Below are 12,145 nucleotides of genomic sequence, written 5' to 3'. Positions count from 1 at the left end.
GGGGTGGGGGGAGTTCAGGACTAGAAAATATGAGGGAAGAGGCAAGTCCATCAGGAGCGGGTACAGGGAGGGCTGGCATCCAGAGGACCTGTTCCTACCCTGACCCAGATTTCCTTTCATTCTGAAATCGCCTCTGTCCCTGCTCTACTCTGCCCCATCCATGTGGACCTGCTCCGTCTCCTTCCATAGAAGAATGGCAGAATAAAGCCCCTCCCTGGATCTGAGGTGTAAAAAGGACAGAAATCCCCGAGTATTGCCATGTATATTAATGTAGTGCCTACCATCTTTGCTAGGAACCTCATACCCCCACTTTATTTGTAGCTGCATGAACAGAGAACAAAGTGGAGAGTACTTGCCCCAAAGATTTCTCAATCTGAAGCAGTCTGAGAGCAGGATTCAGTCTAACCTGTGGCCATTTTTCTCCCATTGTCTTGCCGATGCCATCTGCTACATCTGTGTTCTGCTTTTCTGGTTATAGCCGTGCCAGGACAGATGTCAAAACACAGGTTGTGTATTTTCTCTTCATCACTTTTTGCTGCTGAACTGCTGAACCAAAGGGTGCGTATGCTGACAAAGCATCCTTAGCATTTAGAATTTATCACTCCTGGCCAGCCAAGAAATGATCAAAGAGGGAATCCCCCTTACAGGCTGGGATGAAAAGAAAGTGTGATACATTTGTGATAAGATTTTGTTTTAGTAGCTAATGAACTGTATGAATTACAGTGGCATTTTTCTGGGAATGCAGCAGGTAAAATAATAGATACATAATATCTGATAGCAGGAAAAGAGCCTAAGTCCTAGCTTTACTTTCTGATGTAGAATCCTAATTATTTATCTATTTATTCCTATGCTCAAAGAGTCCCTGCAAGGAGAGTTCCAAAGGAAGCTTTATAAGGAGTTGCTGAAAAATTACAACCCTCTGGAGCGACCGGTTGCAAATGATTCCCAGCCGCTCACTGTTTATTTCACTCTCAGCCTCATGCAGATCATGGATGTGGTGAGTCTGTAACCTTCTAGGAAACTATTTCTTTAAAAGGGTGGGTTTTTCCTTCACACAATGGAGATTTGTGACAGCGAAGGAAGACTGCACTAATAGTTAAAGACATAATGCCAAATTTTTACTACATTTTTAAAGAAGTAAACTTAAAAATAAAGTTTGCCTCTTCCTTAGATCTTTGTCAGTATTTCCCAACCTTCTTATAAGTATGAAGTATTTTAAAGTAAAGCTCAAAGTGCATAGTTTGCCTTTTGAATTCTTAACTGTACTTAGAACCAACCAACAAGAAGTGTAGTCTGGGAGGGGGGAATATGCAAAAATGAAGTTCTTGATTTCTGGTTGTCACTAAAGAACTTATTTTTGGAGGTGGGGGAGGGGGCACAGAGAGGAAGGAGGTGTCATGGCCAAAATCCAAGTTGTATTATTTCTTATCTTATTTAGACAAGATTGATACATGCTATATGCTTAAATTTTAGCTGCTTTATTTGCAGCGACAGTTGTTTGGTAAATCAATAGATACTCCTGTGCAGTGCTTTGCAGTCCTGTAAAATGCACTGTAGGATCTTCTGGGTTCAAATACAAGTAATTTAAGCTTCACAGTGTCACAGCGGCACAGAGATAAAGCTCTACAGTTTTTAGATCAAGCTTTACAGTTTACAGTATTAATTTTTACTGAATTCCACTAGCTATGGCCACTAATAAATAAGTTAATTACTTAAAACTAGTTGTTCACCTCAAAATGCCACTATTTTTCCATCAGAGGCTTAAAAGTTCAAGGCACAACAAAATTAAAAAAAAACCCCAACTAAACAGCTGGGAATATTCGTGAGAAGTGGCTTGCTTTCTCTTCCCTTACAAGCTGCTGATTGCCAAAATCCAGACAGTGTTAATTTAGCATTTAAAAGTCAGCGCACACACAGAGAACTCTGCAGGTTTAAATGCTATACACAATTTTGCAAGTTTTAGATTTATTAGACCTAGGGTGAAAACTAGGATGTGTATTTCCACTGTGATATTTACTATCTGCTGAAGTGAGAGTAGGCAGTCGTAGTCAGTGAGCTGTTTCAGTGTCAGTACCACTAAAGCCAACAGGCAAAATATGTCAGTTCTATCCTTGACTACAGCAGCGGAATTTTAATCTGCGTGATACCAACGAGCAGAACAGAAGCTATATGGAGTTGTATAGTCTTTGAATGACAGCGAGGGAAGAGTATGTGTTCTGCAGAGCACAACAACTTCAAAAGGTGCTGGCAGACTCGATGCAGACTGTGGCTGGACTGCACGGGCACCTGAGAGCTAGGAGAGGACAGCCAGGCATCAGACCAAACCTTTGGTGGGAGATAAAAGCCTGTACCAGTGGGCTGATACAATAGATGACACTAACATCCCACTAACTGTATGTGGGCATGCTTTTGTTATTAATAATCTTTATTATGGGTGGGCTTAGGGATTTTGAAAACAGGGGATCTCCTTGCACTCTGAGCACACACAAGTAATAGGTGACTCCTGGCACAAAGACAAGCAAGCAAGAATGCCTTTGGACAATCAGAGACCACAGAAGCAGCTTAAACACAGGGAACAACACAAAAGGAATAAATGATACTGTGTTAATAAGGGATATATTAATTTCATTATTCATCTTCTAATTGGATTCCTTTAGAATGCGTCAAGATAACACAAAGAAAGAGGCATTTAAAGGGCAGTGTCAGTCATGAGGACAGGGTGGATCAGAGGAAAGCTAAGAGAAGGAAGCTGAAGTGAAGGAATTCTTGCTGGCTCAAACCTTCACAGGTCTCTTGCAGTGTATGGGAGGGAATGTGCAGGACAGGGCAGAAATAACTACTCTGTTCTCTTGGCCCCATATCATCTGTGTGATGGAGCTTTGGTCTAGCTCCTCTTTCCAGTGCATCAGGCCCCTTAGTGGCTCCTGCAGCAGATCCTATGGCTAGAGTCTCCAGTTGTAGCTATACGTTCTGTGTATTTCTGGTTTTAGTTAGATTTTTATCTTTGATAGTAATAGACTAATATGTTCAGGAAAGCTTAGCCAGTCTGTTCAAGTCCTGTTCAAATTGAGCACCTGAAGAGAACTCCACATTTTAATTTATCTCTGTAGAATGTATTTAATGTACCTCTGCACAGTACATGGCGCTTCAACCGAATCTTAAACTAGGCTTCAATAAAACCCCTTCCCAACCATGGACTTAAGTTTACAAGGCTGCCTTCTGTAGCTCCCTTTTGGGAAACGATCTCCTGCTGCTTATGTGCTTTCTCACAGCTACTGGGAAAACCTTTGCTTTGGTACAGGACAGTAGAGTCCCCTTCGGAGGATTTTTGTACTCATTTTGTATAACTATGTGTTCAGGAAACATTTCTCTAATGCTTGGTTTATTTTGAGAATCAGGATAAAAACCCTGATGCTCTGAGGTTTTTGTTGGTTTTTTGGTTTTGTTACTGTTAGCACTACACTACATACAATTAATTTCAGAATTATTTCAGAACAGGAAAGCTCGAAAAAGCACTTTGATCTGAAATAAAACAGGGCTGTGAGCAGATCAGTTTTTTCCCCTGGCTTTCAGAAATTGCACTGCTAGTGTCATTCTATATAGACACATTTGGCCTGAATATGTTAATCTACCGTGTTTTTAAGTATTAACCACCGTGGCAAAGGTTTGTTGTATAGCCAAACCCTCCTAGTGGTGACACAGCTTACAGAAGCCTTCTTTACATCATCAAAACCATTTCCTAAATAGAATAAGCTGAATTCCCACAAGACTTTTTTCCTACTTAAATTGCATTTACAATATAAAGGTTTCCTTTGCATTTCTGTGAGTAATGGTGGGGCTCTCTCTTCCCCACTCTCCTGACCTGGCTATAACCATGTCCTTGACTCCTGTATGAACAGTTGGCTGTTGGAGACACAAATGGCTAAAGGCCAGCAGGCAGACAACTTCACAGAGTTAATTTCTTCCAGAGTTGTCAAGTTTAATTAAAAGGCATACAAACTGAAGGGCAAATATCCACATATTGCTAGCCAGTCTGGGTATAGTCAATGCCTGGCATACCTGGCTAATCTGATTCAAAAAGGAGTTATTGATCCTATGTGTCTTTCAAAAAGATCCCTTCATAATCAGTAAGAAGCCGTAGTTTTTGTACTGGGAGTTTAGTTACAGCTCATTCTGCTTGCTACAAAACTGACTGCATTTCTTTCTCAGAGATCTGGGATTGACAGGCAAAGAAAGAAACCAACCATGAAGTAAATTAAGCTTCACACTATAAAACAAATGAGTTTTCTTCATTGTCAACAAGAAGCAAATACTGGTGGGAATGACAGCTCCTTGCAGTAACAATTACTGGTTTAACAAGCTAGAAACAAAACATGTCACCATCATACTTTCCTGTAGTTTATATATTCACTTTAATGGCTTCTCAGCTGGTACAAGCTGTACTGGGAGTTAGACCTATCCAGAGCAGATCTGTCAAATCCCTGCCAGAACAGACTGAGCCTGGCTGCTGCTATTCCTTACCTGAAGTCTCTTCCATTCCACTCTACTTGCTGATAGGAAAGAGCAGACAGTATATGAAACTTTTGCCAAATACAGTGGATGCTTCCTACCTTACATTTTAGTTTAACCCTTTCCTTCGAAAAGTAGCAATCATTTCTATCCTATGCTTGCAGATATGTTTTTATTGGTATTGCATATTAATATGCATGCTAGTATCAAGACTACATAATGAGGGACCTGTAAATGCTGATTGCCTCAACTTAGTTTAGTTCACTAGAAAATAATGAACTGTCTAATAAGAATACAAACTGGCATAGTAAATTATACAAAGTGTTGCTAAATGGGGAGGGAGAAGAGTGGCAGCATGAGAAAAATGCAGCTTAGGGACACATGAATGAAGAGGAAAGCTAGGAAACTGATGGAGTGCTTTAAGTGGGAATCCATGGTAGACCTGAGAGACAGCAAAGAAGTCTGGAAGAAAGGTGGAATTTAGGTGGAAGAGGATGTGAGGGGCAATGGAAAGAAAGAGGTTTGAAAGGAGTGGACTTAAAAAAAAACCCCAAAACTTCTGTGTCAAATTAGTAAGAACCTTCAAGTGAGAGATCCTAGGTATCTTTCAGTTTGCTTTATTCCTATATTTCTTAATAGAAAAATCACTGCTCTTAAGCCTTTGCAAAAAATCTTGCAATTAAATCATCCTGAAGTGAAAATGAAGTGTAGACAGAGCTCTTCAAGGACATCTGAGTTGCTATAATATCAGAAGATGGAATAGGAGGTTTCTTTTGCTTTTTAGAATTATTTGTTTCAATTTTCTTGAAATCAGAAATGCCAAGCAATTTGAAGAAAGAAATGAAAAATAACCTACTTCCTCTCTGATTTGCTGAAATCTTGTTTCAAAACTCCTTGCAGGAAAGCAATGTATATTGAATGAATAGGCTGATAATAAACATCTCTCTGGATCTGAATCAGAAAATGTTTGGAAATATCTGACATAAGAAAACTAAACAAAATTTAAGAGTCAGCACAGAAGGAGAATCTTAACAGACAAATACTAAGGGTATCTGCATACCTTAGTGGCAGGAGAGAAAGGTGTTAATGGCTGGTCGTCGTTGGTCAAGGTCATGCTTCAGTACAACTTCCAAAAAAATAAGGAACATGATGTAGAGAAGCTACTTATTTTTCTCTACCTCATGGAAACCCCACTACCTGCACAAAAAGCTAGTCTTTGGCCCCTGCCTGTCTAGTATTTCAGAGTTGTCATGCAGTACGAACCTAACTTACGTTTAGGAAAAACTTCCGGCATATACATTTTTGAGAAACAAGATTCTTGAAATATGCTGATATTATATAATTTCCACACTGGATAAAATGACAGCCACCACTTTTTAAAATGCTATGTGGAGGCAAACACCTTCTAACATCGTTCATTTCTCTTGTAACATCTGCCCCAATAACAGCATTGGAGGACAATGTTCAGCTGCTACCTATTGTTTCAGAGCGAGCGGTAGGAACAGACACAGCAGCAATGCTGTTCATGCTCTGCTGTGTCTCATGCAGAATAGTGAATGGCATAGAAAAACAAATATAATTATCACAAAGATATTAATTTTGTGCCTACCCTGACATTTTTACAATAGACATATTTGTATCTACTGTAAATTAGCACAATTAAGAGAAATGCATCCGAGGGAATTCCATCCCCAGAAGTCAGAAGATGAAACCTTAGAAATTAATGCAAAATGATCATATATTTACACTGCAAATTACTGCTTAGAGACACAGACATGAAGAACTGGAATACATTGAGATATACAGTGATAGTTCAAACTCAGTTTTTACTGCTATCTAAACAAGTAGAAGAATCCTGCAGTCTTACTTGAATTTGGAAGGGGCTGCCAGAGGTCATCTAGTCCACCCTCCTGCTCCAAATATGTCTAAATAGAACACATTACTCGGTACTGTGTCTGGTCAAGTACTGAACAATTGCATGGAGAGAGATTCCACAACCTACCTGTGCAACCTCTTTCAGTATTCACCTATCATCATGGTAGACTTGTTTTCCTAACATCTAAGCAGAACTTCTCCTGTTCTTGACAACTTGAGAACAACACTAAAAAACACTGCTAGAAAAACGAGGCACCTTTCCTTCTTCAACAAAATTGGGTGCATGGCATAAAGTTACTTTTAGTGAAGTATACAAAATTTCTTGACTATTTGTAGCAAGGTACGTATTTTGACTTTACTAGAGCCTTTTTGAATAACATTCTTAGCAAAAAAACCTAGAGGATAAGGCCACATGGCAGAACTGGTTAGAAAAATCTTAGTTGTCAGTGGTTCACTGTCAAAATGGTGAGATTTAGTTACATTGTCAGATGCCCCAGAAACCTGAGTCAGTGTTTTTATCTCAGTTCACCTGGAAGATGGAATAAGTAACATCTTTATTAAATTTGCATATGACAAATTTGAGAGGGGCTCAGGGAATACGGAAGGCAAAACTAGAATTTAACATTGTCTTGCTGTAAAAGTAGAATAGAAGGACTGGTTTGACCCAATCTGATGCATGTTTTTTTCAAAGCCTAAATTATGTGAAATTTTGGGTACTGTATTTTAAGAAATATATGGATGTACTGGAAATAATCCATCCGCTGGAGGCTTTGATTGGATTGAATTAATTTAATTTGATGCCTAAGTGCTTTCTTAACTGAAACCAAAGACAGGTCAGTACTGCCTCTGTATGAGGGCAGATATTTGTATTATTTTTATCCTTCCATCAACTATAATTGTAGTCACAGTCCAGACTCTCCCTGTGCTAGATGATATGTAAATGCAACTGAAAAGATCATCTTTGTTCCAAAACATTTACAAACTAATTATCCTTTGATAGACTAGACTCTTTTAACATCAGAAATAACTGTTGAAGACTACAGACAGTGTTAAATAGAATTTTAACATAAAACTGCTAAAGTTAAGATTAGAAAAAATATTGCATTGCGATCAGACCAGTGGCTTTCTGATATTAATTTTCATTAGTATGTTTTAGATTTTTCTATGGAATTTCATCAATTTTACTCTGCATCTGTGGAAAACATTACTGTGTTCTGGAGCATTCTGGTTTGAATCTAGAAGTTACACCAACCTTCTGTGTGGAACTTGGGGCACCATTTTGTGAGGGTCCTAAGCTGATCTCAGCACTCTGCTGCTGAAAGAGATGATCTCACTAACTTCTGGCCTCATGTTCCTACCCCTTTGGCTTGTGCCAGTGCCTCTGGTACTGAGCAATTAGCTGTATCATTTTTTGAGTGGTATTTTTTCTAGATGACCTGTACTTAGTTTGGATTTAGATTTGCTTAAATTGCTTACAGACCTCTACCTGTGGTTTGTCTTCACTTAAAATCTGACATATATTTAAGAAAAAACCAAGCTAGTTCCATCACTGTCCGAGCTGAGTTGCTAAACTGAGGAAAATACTATCTTAGCTTGTGCATTCTGTAGCAAGACATGGTGACAAACATTTTGGTGGGTATAAATATGTCCATTTTGGTCAACTCTGATTTTTTTTTTTTTTTTTTTTTAACCAGAAGAAGAATCAACATTTAATAATTTAAGGAAGTTGAATTTAGTTATTTTTCTACATGAATATTCAAGTTCTTACTTACGTTGCATAACACAGTTTAGTCAGGAATCTTTCATGGTTCCTCCAGACATTTACTAGCTAATTAAATCATTCACTACACCACACTTTTTGCTTATTTTCCAGTTTCTCCTGTTTCTTTTTTAAATTTCTAGTTAGGGAAGAGAAAAGTGCTGAATAGTTGTTTGTATGTAGTGAGCAGCAGCAGAATCTCAAGAGAAATCTTGTTCCTTTAGGCTGCTCAATTCACTTGTGCAGACTGAAGGAAATATGAAAGCATGCAAACTTTTTTATGTTTATCTGAACTCAAAGTTTGCTCATCCTACATTGCCCTTGGTTACTTGTCTGACTTAGATTTATATATTCAAGGGCTTTCATCCTTGTTTCATTTTATACAGTGTAAGTGATACAATTGACTTCAATGACTTACATGCAGTGCTTTGCCAAGCCTCTGCATAAGAATCTGCAACTCAGTATTTGCAATCAAATACCCTAGACCCACCAGGCAAGATAGTAATGTGAAATATCTTGAAATTTTAAAAAGAAAATTATGCTGTCATTCAAAGAACAGCAGCTTCTGTAAAGAAAGTGACTATAAAACAAACATCTCCCCCACAAAAAAAAACGAACCCCAAAATCTGGAAAGATTAATAAAACTACCAAATCAAGAGGCTTGTTGAGATGTGGTGCCGAAGAAATTCCTAAGCTGTTTATCAAACCTCAGCAGCCTCTTTGCAAACAATGGTTGTGGCAGAAGCTCATCAAATCTGCCATTATTCTTTTAATTTTTAGCATTCATTTGTGTACATTCAAGAAAGTCTTTCCAATCTTTATTTTTCTCTCACTTTGCTGCTTGATTTTTATTCCCTCCATGCTAAAGGGAGAAACTATTTTCACTTTCATCTTGCAGTCATTTCTATTCTGCCATGATTTATTCCTGAGAGTTTAGAAAACCAGTGCTGGGATATGCTTTCCAATATTTTTAGTTTAATACTTAAGAAAGTTACTGGATTGTAACTGAAAACAGAGTATTCTGCTTCCCCATGAAATATGAAGAACAAGTATTTTCAAATAACGGTCTAAAATATTCTGCTAATTCTATTTAAACAAGCAGACAACATGGCTCCCTGCCCTACTGTGTGAGATAATGATATGCTAAGAGAAACTGCAACATTATTTCTGTGTTATCTGTCCATTTTTCCCGTGCTTCTAAATATCTTCTGGCTTTTTGAACCATGTTTTCCTTCAGCATCTGCCTTTTACCTAGTCTTCTCAAACAGTGTTAGATGTGGAAAGATATTTTAAACACTGTCTATATCCTGTAGGATGGAATGGGAAGCAGTGAATTTAAACTAATTTAAGGCATTTTTCAGGAAGCAAAAAGGACTGACTAAAGGCTATAAAAAAAATCGGTAATAGTTAACTGGAGGACATTAGAGATGTTCATTGTATTTGAACATCAGAACCTCTATTCTGCTTTCTCATCCCATAGCAGAGGTCTTTGGAACTGTAATACAAATCAGCTGGGGTTTTTCTGTTCCTTTGTTTTTTAATATGAGTAAAGCAAAGCAGTTCCTCTAACATTTTTCTCATCCTTTGTGATATAAATAATCAGTGCGAATCATAAAAGCTCAGTACTTCATTTCTTTGTTTTCTAACTACATTGATATGGATGCCCCATTAATGTAAAAAGTGAGTAGATATCTACTGGTATGCCACTTGTGATGAAGATTTGCATCCTTGCTGTAAAAGTATGATCAAGGTCCTAGAAAATAGATTCTTTTGTGCTGGATTGCTGTAGAGTACAGGGACCAGAACATAAAGCTTTCACATTTTACACCGGACCCCTTACTAGAACAACAGAATTTGCAAAGTTGCATCATGTAGTAATTACTACTAATCCTCAGTAATCACCTAATAAAACAAAATTACCACACAAGACATAATTTCTGGGAGTCAGGTCTGGCTTTGTTCTTCTGCAAAGCTTTTAATTCACAGAAGTTTAGGGACTGAAATGAATATACTCACTGTAATATATAGAATTGTCCCCCTTTTTTTTAAAGACTATATACAGTTAAAATGACAATATATCTGTCATATTCAAGTACTAGACAATACAGCATGCCACTACTTAACACCCAGATTGATATCCATTTCTTTTCTGGGAAGGCTTCTGGAAGTGCTGTGGGCTGGATGAATTACCTGGGGAAAAGCAACCCACACCTAACCATCCTGGCCTCTGCCTAGCTCCTGTAAGGTGAGCTGTGGGGTCCACAAGTCGGCAGGAAAGGCGCTGCAGTGGTTTCAGGGATGACAGCAAGGGAAGGCAGTCTCAAACACTATCCCTGGGGGCACCCATGTTACCAGAGGAGCCTGGGGACTAGATTAGACTTCTAAGTGCTAGTCCTGACAGCTCTCGAACAATCGAGTCGGCGGTGTTCTGTTTCTGTTCTCTGTTTCATTTTAGGGCTGTATTCTCAGACCTGTGCAGATACAGTGCCTGCTTTTCTCTCAGGAAAGCACACACTATAAAAAGTTTTCAGTAATTTCCAAATCTAATAGTGCTGACAGCAGTTGAACACAGTATTGTCAATGGATTGCAAGCAAACACTTTTCTGTCTATGAACAGCATATTAACACAGAAACATTCAAATGTTAATGACTTCAAATTTAGATGATACAGATGTGAATTCTTCATTTTTTCCTGAACTCCGCACCATGTTCGCCTGAACAGACTACTAAACAATCTAACTGTTCCCAATCTAAATATATCTCTGAGTTACAAAATAGGCAGGAGAAAAAAAAGGAAGACCTCACAATGAGTTGGCAGCAGGGAGCGTGTATGTACAAGCACTTATATAGAAAAAGAAATATTTTAAAAATTACTTATAATTTTAATTAATTTATTTTTAATGTGCTACTTAATTTATTTTGAATTAGTAATTTATTCAAAATTAAAATAATTATTTTCAAAGAATAAACAGAAGAAGCCTGAAGTAAACTTGCATTTGGATTTAACCTTCACTTACACTTGCATGTTCATGCCTGTTACCTGAAACTAGCATTTGAATTGTGGAAAGGAAAGGCTGTTAACACTGGCTTCAACAACAGCTTCAAACTGGGAAATGCTAAGAGCAGGGCATGAAGCCATGTTGCTGCTCACTGGCAGCAACAAAAGAATATAATATTTATCCAGTTCATATCACCAAAATCCTCTGATACTGCTGTGAAGCCATATTTGCATGGCAGTCACATCTCCATGTTGCTTTATATGATCCTTGTAACGGAGTAGCCTGAAGGGAAGACAGTCGATAACCACGTGCGGAGTTGGTGGACCCATGCACAGGTTTAATTATACTGCACCACTATTTTGGGCTTTTATTGGCTTGTTTTCAGTGTTCAGCCATGAGTATTAACATATTCTTGTGGTTGGCATCCCCACAATGACTACACAGTTGTGTCAGTTAAGTATTTGAGAGGAAAGGAGCAGACCTTTTACCTACTGCCACCAATGCTACTAAATGCAAGAATGAAGACAGGAAAAATAATGAGCACTGCTTAAGTTTGACTGAACACTCAGCTCAAGAAATTCAAATAAGTATTTTTAAGGATTTTGGAGCGTTCAGTCCATCTCTGACCCCACCAGACAGAAGTGTTGTTTTCGTGGGAGAGAGTTTGCTCTTTTGTGTTGCAGAAAACAGCAGCCTGAAGGACTGTGTAGGTGTTCTGACATTTCAGTCATGACGCTTGTTGCATTTGCGAAGAAAGAGACACGGTTGATTTTCATCAATATATTCCTCTCAGCCAAGCTCACCGTTTCTGAGTACCTTTGCCAGTGATTCGTTACAGTCATTGAAGAGAAGTGAGGACCATACGGATTTTTAGGGGAAGTTGAAAATGAAGCCTCTGTAAAAGAGGACTCTCAAACCTGTCCCTCAGAGGATGTGAGTAAGGAATAACTAGAATTTCTGTCATGCTGATTCATCCTCTCTTCCTGAGTTATTAAGGTGTCTT

General features: G+C 38.3%; 1 protein-coding gene across 1 annotated transcript in view; it reads left to right on the top strand.

Annotated features, from left to right (window-relative positions):
* The first annotated feature begins 847 nt into the window (after positions 1-847).
* The window catches only part of CHRNA7 (cholinergic receptor nicotinic alpha 7 subunit), a 34,568-nt gene continuing 23,270 nt past the window's right edge, over positions 848-12,145 (top strand). The window contains exon 1 of the mRNA XM_010177667.1: positions 848-997. Within this exon, the coding sequence (XP_010175969.1) occupies positions 848-997 (150 nt within the window). The remainder of the gene's footprint in view (positions 998-12,145) is intronic.

This window comes from Antrostomus carolinensis, unplaced genomic scaffold, assembly GCF_000700745.2.
Source record: "Antrostomus carolinensis isolate BGI_N321 unplaced genomic scaffold, ASM70074v2 scaffold3011, whole genome shotgun sequence".
Lineage (NCBI taxonomy): Eukaryota > Metazoa > Chordata > Aves > Caprimulgiformes > Caprimulgidae > Antrostomus > Antrostomus carolinensis.
The sequence above is the reverse complement of the archived record's forward strand: the minus strand, read 5'-3'. Positions and strand labels throughout refer to the sequence as shown.